Genomic DNA, 12,028 nt, shown 5'->3' with positions numbered 1-12,028 from the left:
CACATTTGAGAGAGATGATAGAAACAATAAACACAAAAGTCGCCATTCTTCCGGAGTTGTCATCCTCCCCAAGAGCATAGACAACTCAGAGTGAAGTAAATATGCACTTCCCCCATTCCTCTCCCTCATTTATGTTCTTCGAGTTGTCATTGATCACCTAATTAACGTTTGTCTTGGCCACTACCTTCTTCTTTTCCCTCTCTATTGTTTCCATTTCTTTTGGCTGCTTAATTGCTTCAGAGGATGCCCAATTCCATATTCTAAACTTCTGTTTCAGTTATAAACTTATAATGGATGTTGTGTTTAAACTCTTGACCATGTTTCATTATTTTCCCTCCTTCCAATGTGATCCTGTTTCTTTTCTGATTGAGAAACATTTCTACTCTGGCAGAATTGCTCCCAACTCTCATGAACGGGAAAAAAAGCACTTTCAGCTCAAAAGCACTCTCGTGAAACAAAAATGGCATCATCCAAGTAAGAGAGTCATTTATCATCACTATGAAACTAGCGAAACCAATAATAATACAACAACAACTCAGTTTCTCCCAACTAATGGGCTTGACTACATTGATTCGATCAAAGACGACAAAAGAAAAATAAAATTGAATGGAGAGGAGAGGAGCACATGACGAAAAAACAGAAAAATCTCATTTAAAAGAGGTCGGAAACATGGATTTTGCCTCCTAAAAAGGTCTATGCGAAACATATAATATTACTAAAGGAAAAAAATCCCAGCAGTGCCCCCATGCCCAAACACTAGGCATTGTGAAATGATCACCCCAGCCCCTGGGTTGAATGCCAATGCACATTGCCACTGCATTGGCACAATGGTCACACAATCAGGCACTGATCCCCTCTCTAATAGTTAGAAACCATGGTGCCAATACCTAAAACAATGAACCAGATACCTACTATAGGCCAAGCAGCTAAGAAAAAATGCAGAGAACGTATATATTCAAAGATCAATCGACGAAAACAACCATGAGTAGTTCTGATATCTAAGTTTAATATGCCGATCCAAGTTGGGCCATTTTATAAACAAGCTTGTCTCAGTGAATGACTCGGTCTATGCGGTTGTGGGGTCACTATGGGCTCGTGGGACTAGTCAGGCCGAAAGCCTGAATACCCGTCATTAGCCAAAATAAAAAATAAAAAAAGCTTGTCTCAGTGAGAGGCGGAAACAATCGAACAATGAGACCAACCCATATATTAGATGGGCCATGGTATGGAACTATGGAAGCATTTGACAGTCAAAGCTGCCGCCTCTCTGGGTCCCTTTAGGAGTCAACCTACCAAGGAGTGGAAAAATTGAAGCTGATGACTGATGAGTAGGAACCATACAGGAAGATGCCAGTTTAAAAATTTGTTGCATCACCTTACTTCATTGTTGAAGAATATTAGAATACATTAAATGGCCCACAAGTTTCTAATATATAACTTGACAAATAATCCTTCCCGGCCATCTGGTAGAAACTAGAAAAAGATCATGTTCAGCATAGTTTTTCGCATATCTATTAAGTAAAAAATTCTTCAATCACTCTATCTGACCTTCTAATTGGACTAAATACACTAGAGGATAGGAGTTAATGATGAACTCAAAGTCCAATCACTGTATTGCATCACTATTGGTAAAGAGATTCTCCCTGCACCTATGGATAAAGGAAAGCTTAATCCCAATTCAAAATCAAAAGTTTTCCTTGAGCCACCAAATTAGGAGAATCCTTTGCCTACTGGTGTTATGATCATATGATGGGATTATATGAGAATCCCATCATCAAACTCTCATCCCTAGTAAAGAATTCAAAAATACCCTTCTCATGTTTTCTCATGGTACTGATGGCTATGGCAAGGGCAAGAGATTCTCTCTTGACCGTTGGTGTGGAAAAACCTGGTCCTAACTCAAATATAAAGAAGGGTGGGGAATACTATTAGGCTACATACACATATGGCCTGAGGGGCGAAATGACTATCCTGCCTCAGCTCTCTTGTGGGATGCCCCTTCAAGCATTGGCACATAGACCATGTAATCTGGCATGAATCTTTTTCTCCATATAGAATTAAAGGACTATTACCATTCATGGTTTTAAGAAAAGGTATCGAATTGGGCATATGGGTCGCGGAAAAAAATGATTTTTAATCAAAATTGAAGCCAAACCTGTCCGATCTGGCCTGATAAGATAGATCCCAATACTGTTTTTAAAACCATACCATGCTACCATAATTCATCAAGAAAGAGAGCAATGGATAAGCCAAGGATTGATAATGTTGCAATGGCATCATAAACCTTACAGAATCCAAAATTCTTGATTCACCTTCTGATCTATCTCAGAATGAATCTGCAACTTATAATAAAGAATTAATTGGTGGGGTAGAAGGGGTAAAAGGATAGATAGGGAAGAAGAGAAAGCAAAATTGTTTGAAGGTAGGTGCAAGTGACGTGGCAAAGAGGCAAAAAAAGTGAGTAGGCTTATGTGGGTCCATGGGTAAGTAAAGTGTATAAAGAAAAAAAAAAAAGGATCTTTTGATTCATTGAATGGGAGTGTTTGGGTTTCCCTTTTACTGGTTTTCCTCATTCTTCAAATTTGTTTTTACCGTTGGCCACCTTTGAATGCATGAATGGGAAAGGAAAGTCTTCTATGGTTGTCTTTGTGGTGTTGTCTTGAGTGAGATTTAAGACTCTGGAAACCATGAAAGACAAAGGAAAGGTAAGGAAAAGGCCAAATCAAACTCCTCTCTTGGAGGTATAGTCAAGGTGGAGTTACATCAGCAATAATCCTTGCAATGGCTTCCCGGAAGGCAGACTCGTCCCATTGGCTTCCCTGTCATGAAAACAACAGCACAAAAAGTGAAAAGATATATCTTTTCCTTTCAGTTTCCTTGGCAACAAACATGTCCTCACAATATATATACAACATTAAAATATGATATAACCAGAATGTTCATTTTGGAGCTTCTGTGACATCACACACTCTCTCTCTCTCTCTAGATATATATTTTATGATTTTGGGTCTCTCTATGACCATGTCTCTAGCAGATTTTACTATTAAAAAAAAAAAACCCACTTTTTTGATGGTTTCACCAAGTATATAAAATGTCGAACGAAATTTAGCAAGACTGCAGCTATGATAACCAAAGAAATGAAATTTTAAAGAATATTTTGAAATCTTAAGGGAAGCGAATTATTTCATTTTCTTAGCCATTAGTAGGGTTTCAGTTACTTGACTACAAATCTGAATAACAATCAAATTTTTTTTTAGGAAGACCCATTCCTTATTCGAATTTTATCCTCGCACAAGGTTTACTTTTAATCTATAAAAAAACCATCTACCCCACAGAATCCTCCCCCAACACCCCCAGCACTGCTGCTGCCGCTGCTGCCGCCGCCGCCGCCGCCGCCGCCGCCCCCACTTCTCCGTGCCAGCACACTGTTTACTTCGTCTATAAAAAACCTCTCTTTAGGATTTTATGCTAACAACTCAATTGTACCCTACCTCTTTCTTCTTTCCCCACTCTAAGAGCCAACACAGGATTTACCCTTTTAGGATTTTATGCTCAAATAGGCCCCCTTCTCTCCCCACTCTCAGGGCCAACACAGGGTTTACTTATTCTATAAAAAAACCCTCTCCGCTTTAGAGTATTATGCTCACACAAAGGGTTTACATTGTCTATAAAAACCCTCTCTCGTTAGGATTTTTATGCTCACATAGACCGCCTTCTCTCCACTCTCAGCTCCAACATCGGATTTACGTCTACAAAAGCACTCACCTCTTTAACATTTTATACTCACATAGGCCCCTTCCCTCCCCACTCTCAGCTCCAACACTGGATGTGCTTAGTCTATAAAAAACATTCTCCTCTTTAGGATTTTATACTCACATAGACCTCCTTCTCTCCCCAGTCTCAGCTCCAACACTGGATTTGCGTAGCCTATAAAAACCCCTCTCCTCTTTAGGATTTTATGCTCACATAGACCCCCTTCTCTCCCCAACTCTTCAGAGCCAACACATGGTTTACTTAGTCTATAGAAAACCTTCTCCTATTCAGGATTTTATGGTCACATAGACTGATAGACCCCTTCCTGCCTCCCCATTCACAGCACTAACATAGGGTTTACTCAGGCTGCATTTGGTATTTATTCTTGGAATAGATTCTAATCTGTTATGAATTATAAAGCTAGAAAGTAGAGAAGAATTTGGTTTTAGAATGTGTTCTAGACCCATAATCTATTCCGAGAATGCATGTCAAGTATAGTCCTAATCAAAGAAAAAACCCTGATCACCCTCACCCTCTAATGTGTTTATAGTCTCTATGGCTCTATCATAATCTCTTCACTTTAGGGTTTTAATATTTCATACATTCATTCTTTCCAGCATGATAAGATTACTTTTATGATTTCTATGGCAGAACCTATATTATAGTTTTCCTTTTTCTTTTCCAGTTTATATGAAGAAGTGTTCAGATGAGTCCATAGTCAGTAAAAGTAGCATATGTGAGTCATAACTCATATGTAAGCCAATTAAACATACCTTAGTATTCAATCTTATGACAACTCGGTTGAGTGGACTCGTTTGATGCTCTTGCAGTTGTGTGTCTGCTTCAACCGACACCAATCCCATGTCCACCTTCTTTAGAAATTCTAGTATTCGAATGACCAAAACCATCATATTACATTCTTCCCTTACAGTCACTCTGAGTTCTATCCCTTCTCCTTCTGATGTGGACTCAGCTGCTTTGATAACCTGAATGACCACTCTTTCAGTACTTCTTGAAGTAGAACCACCAACTTCTTCACCTGCTTCTCTTGCAGATGAAAGCCGCGATTCCAATTGCTGGTTCTTTTGCTTAAGCTCTAAAACCTCAGCTTTCAAAGCTTGCAAGTAGTCCCTAATGCTTGAGAGAACTGATGCCTTATCTTTCTATAATAAACAAAAAAAATATATATATCAATCTTAGTAGTAGGAAAAATCCACAAGAAGTTTCACATTCTATTGAAAGGGCTTCAAGTGAGAATCCCTAAAATGTTCAGACAAGAAAGGCTGAGGCTAGAGCTAGAGCTCCATGGCCATGGGAACTGCATTCTTGTTATTCTGCAATTAAAATGATCTGATACATTCTCTTCATGTGTCTATATGTAGAACATTTCACTTGTCACAACCCAAACCTGTTAGAATTAAGATCCTGAGACTTTGAACTTCCCAAATCACTCTGTGAAACCTAGACAAAATTTCTTTACAGAATGCACTAGGAAGATCAAAGTCTCAGGATCTTAACCCTAACAGGTTTGGGTCGAGGCATCACTACTCGAAAACTAACAGAAAAATCTAGCTAGTAGGTGTAAGATATATGTGCTTGTATCAAAATCATACCTTGGAACCTGGAGGTAAGAAGGATCTCAGTGCCTGAAAATTTTCATTAAGCTTCTGTCGCCGCTTACGCTCTGATATCATGTGGGTTAACTGTGTACTAGTGGGTTGGGGGCGAGTTCCTTGCATTTGTTCTTCAAGCCTCTTTAACCTCATGCTTGCGAGGAAAGAAATTGCGCGCTTCAGCATGCTTCTTCTGAGTTGTTGGGATTTTATTTGGACTTTAGGGGCTAGAGCTGGGATGTATGTCTTGAAAGCGCCGTGGTAGTTGTGGGGAGGATTTTGTTGGGGTTGACGAGATGAAGAAGGAGATGAAGAGGAAGATATAACAGAAAGCATGGCTCTTGTCATGGCTGCATCATCCCTTTGAGGATTTGGGAATGGAAGATGATGAAGCCCTTGAAGCCCTAATTGGCAGGGTTGCATGGAAATGCCTGTTGATGTGGGTTCAGTGGCTGCTTGTTTGAGTGATTCAGGAATGTTAGAACTACTTGGGATGTTGAAGACATGAAATGGATACTCTGGAGGTGGACTACCCATAGAAAGTGATCTCAATGATGATGAAGATGAAGAAGTCCGAATCTGCTCGGGTGCACGAGGAAGCTCTCTGGGATGAGATTGAGATCGAAGATAGAAGTCATCAGGAAACCATCTTCTCATCTCCATTTCCATGTTAATCTGTTCAAGGAAGAAGCCCAAGAAAAAGGAAATATTCTAAATCAGTCACAAACAGTGAAACACAATAGTATGTGATGAGATTTGGTTTGAAAATTGAAACCTGTGTTGGGAATGAATAACCTATCTCAATCTCACCACTTTTACATCCCATGAATGCTGCAGCCTGTCCAGAAATTGAATGAATGAAACAACTTGAGAAATCAAAAGAGGAAGATAATGTGTCAGAAAACACAAACCTCAATCCTGGCTTCCTGTAACAAAAATCACACAAAAACACAGTAGTTTAATTAATTAAGCATCTCTCTTCATCACAAACCTTTGATTTTAAGACTATTTTATTTACTTGCTTCTCTTACCTGATAGAATTGCCTTTGGGTTTCATTTGAAACCCTACTCAGAAGATCCAGTTCCTTGAACTCTAAATAGGGAAGGCCTTCCTGGAAAGCAAGTCCAGGAACATAGCTATACAGCAGTAGTGCACAAAGAATACATTACCAAAAGGGCACAAAATTAATAACTTGATCATCTTGTTTAGATAACACCTGATAGCTTACCCATTGTCGACTCTATATATGAATTGTCGATAATCATTGAAGAGTCTCTGAGCAAGACTGCCATGAGAGGAGCCAGGTTGGTCTCTTTGCTCATTGTAAAGACCATCTGTGAACAATAAGCAGCTGAAGAAAGCTCACAGTAAGGGAAGCTGAAAGCATATATGTGAGCTTCAGAGAGAGAGAGAGAGAGAGAGAGAGAGAGTTTTACTTTGCTGGGGGTTCATAATAGGACCATATGCAGACATAGGTGCAGCCAACAGATTGGACTAAGCTTTGAAGAAAGAGAGCTCGTGCTTCTTCCTCGAGGGAGAAGACCAGGTCCATGAGGAGGGGGGAGCAGCCCCTAATACTGCTACTCCATGATCTGATGATTTGGATACCTTATGACCTGTATAAGTCGAGACCTTTATGCCATTCGGTCTCCGTACTTTATGTGGGGAAGGGGGAGGGAAGGTGAGAGAGAGCGAAAGAGAGAGAGCTAGAAAACCATGATTATGATGTATATTGGAGTGTATCTGTTTGTCATAAAAAACTGCAGAAAGCTAGAGAGAGAGAGAGAGAGGGGATGGGGATTGAAAATGATGAATTGGTAGAGGGAGAAGAGAAGAATAGGAAAAGCAGTAGCGAATGACCAACGAAGAATATAGGAAAGTAAAGGCATCAAAGTCATGGCGGGCGAGGGTTTTAGAAAGATATTTGAAAAACATATAAAGAAAAAAAGGCATACATCGGGTCAAACTTTCATTCTTGAGTCCTGACTCGTGAGTCCTGACTCCTGACTCTTGACTCGTGAGTCCTGACTCCTGACTCTTGACTCGTGAGTTGTAGAAAACAAATATCTAGGGTTAATCAGTGTTGCCTCTTCATCTCCAATCGGTTGGTGTCCAGTGAGACATTTGACAATTGGAAGGACCTGACATGCACCCCAACACATGGGCACGCGCTTCAGGTCTTCTTAGCAATTGAATGTCTCACTGGGATCCCAATTGATTGGAGAGGATTTTTTTCCCTTAAACTTGAGATAAATGTAAAGAAATGAATATTTCTTGAACAAGAATTGCATGAGAAAAAGAAAAGCCGGAAAATGATATCTCTACAATCCTTGGAATTCAAAACCTAGCTCACAATCAATGGAGGGAGAGAAAAAAAAATAGAAATGTAAAAGTGAGAGAAAGAGACCAAGGGTGGGACAAATCGTAGCTCGGAAGCTGACTTCTCTCAACCCTACTTGTTATTTTATAATATTTGAAATGTGCACTAGTTTCCTTATAGTATTCTATAAGCCAAGGGTGGGATCTTATTGGGTGATCCTAGCAAGGTTGTCTTAGGGGGTGTTTGGTTCGGTAAATTTTTGGGATGACATTCTTTAGAATGATAATTCTTAATTTTTGGAGCTGTTTGGTTCCACTAGATTGACCCTCATAAGTGAGCACCCTACTTCCCATGAATGATCATATTACAAAGGATGTGTTCCAAATCTGAGTTTACCTCAACACTTAAACTCAAATTTGAACAACCTTTTTACCACCTAATATAAAAGGAGAAAGCGGAAGAAGTTCTCTACGGAAGCCAATATCTCAACCCGCGAGAAACATGTACTAGCCTCAAGGTAGGGGTGTCAATTCCTAAATCGAACCGGTAAAACTGGTTGGACCAAACCAAACCGAAGCCTTATTGGTTTGGTTCGGTTTGGAGTATTGCAACCCCAAAACCAAATCGAACAGCACCGAAAACCGGATAAACTCGAAACCAAACCAAAACCGGCTCAAAACCCTGATCGAAACTGAAACCAAACCGGTAAGAAACCGAAACACTCCTAAATTCATTAAAAAAATCAAAATTTGCATAGTTTTGTATACATTTGTATGGAAAGTCGAATCCAAACTAGACCAAAAGCCAAAACCAACCCGGTTACAAATCGATTTAAGAAACCGAATACAAACTGAAATCAAACCGCACCGAAACCAAAACCAAACCGAAACTGGAATTTCCTTATTGGTTCGGTTTCGGTTTCATCTTTCCCACACCGAAACCGACTCAACCCGGACCAAAACCGAGCCGGACCGACCGACTGACACCCCTACCTCAAGGCAACTAAACGATTTTTCAGAAAGAAACATAATTCAGAAGAATATCTATCAAAAGATTGACATTCATATCCGATATATACACCATTTGATTTACCGAACCAAACACCCCCTTATGTGAGTTGGATTCAAACTTAGTAAATAGAATTATTTACTTAAGATTCTAATTCTTCTTCTGTAAACGCAACCATTTACTGATAAGTACACCTAGGTTGGATATAATTAATTAGCCCCTTCAAGTGATAGAAACAATTATATTTAAGTACTTAAGGGCATGTATCGAATAAATCACTTACTCCACCTTAGTCCATTGAAACAGCTTAGTTAGAAAATCTCAACCATTGATTGGACGTTGAAAATTTTTTTAAAAATTTTTAAAATATAAATGCAAAATATAAAATAATTTTAAAATCTTTTGTAAAATTGCAATGGAATTTGGACCGATCAAAATTAGACATCACTCTCAAATTATTCACTTTTTGTAGGGAGTGGATTCCATATTGAACGTTTCTTCCATTCACAGACAAACATTATGAATCCAATGTAGTAATATATAGTTAGTCGAAGCATCAATCTATAGTACATAAAAATGCACAAAGTCTACCTACAATGGTAAACATCTCAGGTGTAAGAACGAAAACGATCGTCACGAAAAGTCTAATTCAAAGTAGTTAATAGTAATCAATACAAGACTCAAAATGATCCCGTTCAATACACACTATAAGTACTCATATTTATATTTTTCATACACGTTTTCCGCACACTCACACTCACACTCACACTCTTGGTGTGAACATCTGATCCAGTGCCATGGGCTTATGAGTATTATGATGTTCACACCTACAGACAGAGATGCTTTCTTCCTGCTTGAATATTTCAAATTCTCTGACATTCCGTGCTAATTCTTCAATGTTCCATGATCACACCTTGAAGACCCATCTGACCCAATTCAATGATAATGACTCGTATCATTTAATTGCATTCTTTTGATTTAAGTGTCAACTGATTCATATTCAGTTCAAACCCTTGAAAGAAAACTGTTGAAATTTTCAGAGCTTGTGGTCTGGTCAAATCACTTCTTCATTCAAGATTCATTCCTATCATTTTTTGCAAGAAGGGAAGAGAGAGACTACAAGACTGTGAGAGCGACCCTTAATGTTTCCAATATCACAAACTTGAATTAATCATATGATGCTGCTCCATTCCCAATAACCTCTCTAGTTTATTCTTATCTTATATGCATGCATTTTATCATGTGACCGGTTGGAGGATGAAGATCAGATTCTTAGTTCCATCCTCCCTTTTACCAAAATTGATAACAACCCGGTTGTACATGTCTTTGGAAACTATGGTTCTGGGAAAGTTCCATTCTCCTAAATATGAATCATATTGTAGCAGAATTCTAAATGGTCTAATCTTTATAGATGTTCTATGCTTTTCTCTGGATTATGTTTATCTTCACACACTTTTTGTTTAACTTTTGGTCATGGTTTTAATGAAAAAACTTTTTGGGCCACAGACTTCTGCCTTGTGTTTGCATTAGTGGGTTTGATGTCATTTTGTTCCAAGGGAAAATAATGGATATTAATCATTATTATTCATCTTCTCAATCTCAATATTTTGTGGGTCTTGGGCGTTCCCCCTGACTCCCTTCTGAAGATCTCAATTCTAAATCATTGTTAAATAAAATGAATCATACAACTATACTTTGAACACTTTGGAATTGTCAAAGTGAAGGCCAAAGCAAAAGACCTACTCCAAGGAGAGCGTACGTGCTAGAAGCCTAATGACTTTTTATATTACATATAAAACTTGTCTGGTTATCACAACAATTGTTACAATTAAACATTGCAAATGAATGGTGATCGAAACTAAACCAAGATTTGATTTTAGACTAACTCCGTGATGAAGGAGGAACTGGCTTGTAAGGTGGACATTTTGAAACTAAGTTTGCGTCTGGTAGGATTTCTTGAAATGTGTTATCAACCTAGAATGCATCCCAAGAATTCATACTAAATGTAACTAGTTTGGCCACATAAAAGATTGATCTGCTGACCGTTGGATAACTAGGGATTATTTGAATAGACCACGTATGTCAAATTTTCAACCATTTACCCACCCCCTTTGTCTATCCACAAGATTGTACTTTTCAATACATTCTCATGGTAGTTTTTAGATTTTTCAATTTCTTATTTTGTACAAACCCGGATTGGTCTGGAATTTGATATTTGAATAAGTGGTTCAGCCCCATCTAAGCTGCCATATGTCAGATCTCTATTTGGATTCTTTCTGTAACATCCATGAAGGAAAAAAAAATTAGGTCTAAAAACCATAATCCAATCAGTTTTTATTTTTTTTGGCATTTCCCATTTTCCCTCGTGGGTTCTTATTGACCCAATGGACTCTTGAGGCCCACACCTCACAGCGGGCCCACGTTTAGATTCATTTTTGTAGGCTTAGTGGGAATGCAGAGTGGTGTTTTTAATGCAGTTAACAAAGTCCAAGAATATATTTAATAAGCCTGAGGGAGTCTATTGAACAAAAATCAGTGGGCCCATGTTTAGTTTCAATTTTGTAGACTTTAGTGGGCCTGTCTTTAGCAAAGGCGTATTAATCTAATGAGTTAAGAGATTTGTCTCCAGGCTTCCTGGAAATGTGATAGGTTGCACCAAATGTGAAGTTACCTTTTGTTCCTCCTTTGATAGAGGAAGACCTTGTCAGATGCATCTACTGGGGAGTTTCTTACGAAGCACTCCCCTATGGTGCAATATGTGTTTTTGCGAATCGACCACTAAAATAGAACTCTTTCAATGGTTGTTGCGCTCATTTGCTGAATCAGATCAAGACATATAGTGGTCAAAACCAAAGAGAGCTTTCAAAAGAGTATAAGAGAGGTAATATTGTATTTAGATTCATTATCTATAAGGCTCAGTACGTCTTATATTTTTAGAGGAGAGATACCTCTTAGAAATTAACACATGCCCATAGGTTATGTCGCTCTAAGATAGAAGACATAGAAAACTAGCCATTACCGGCATCCAAAGCATTTTGGACAGCACACAATGAAAGATTGCCAAAGCCGGAAGCATGTCGAACAACTCCAGTAAATCCTTATTCAATGTCGAAAAAAGTATATTGCATGTCGATAAGGTTTTGAGAAAACTCCACTTAGAAGCCACTCTCACATAGACATTCAACCTTAGGAAAATTGAATTTGACGTCGAAAATCTCTATTCAACGTCGTCAAAAAGAAAGCCAGATTCAAGCCCGGTCTAAAGAAAAAAGGAACCACACATACACCAAGGCCTCACCACTCAATAAATCCCCAAACCACACCCACCCACCC

The 12,028-nt window shown here is 38.7% G+C and overlaps 1 protein-coding gene across 1 annotated transcript; it reads right to left on the bottom strand.

Moving 5' to 3' along the window:
- Positions 1-2,114: 2,114 nt before the first annotated feature.
- Positions 2,115-7,105, bottom strand: LOC122087679 (putative transcription factor bHLH041). The gene is made up of 8 exons (XM_042656886.1): positions 6,804-7,105; positions 6,596-6,718; positions 6,398-6,503; positions 6,278-6,292; positions 6,142-6,204; positions 5,367-6,041; positions 4,527-4,916; positions 2,115-2,819 (listed from the first exon to the last, which is right to left on the bottom strand). Exons 1-8 carry the CDS (start codon positions 6,917-6,919, stop codon positions 2,748-2,750), a joined length of 1,560 nt encoding a protein of 519 aa, XP_042512820.1. The 5' UTR covers positions 6,920-7,105; the 3' UTR covers positions 2,115-2,747.
- Between the last annotated feature and the right edge of the window lie 4,923 nt (positions 7,106-12,028).

Source organism: Macadamia integrifolia, chromosome 2 (genome assembly GCF_013358625.1).
Source record: "Macadamia integrifolia cultivar HAES 741 chromosome 2, SCU_Mint_v3, whole genome shotgun sequence".
NCBI lineage: Eukaryota > Viridiplantae > Streptophyta > Magnoliopsida > Proteales > Proteaceae > Macadamia > Macadamia integrifolia.
This window is presented reverse-complemented; position numbering and strand designations above follow the sequence as displayed.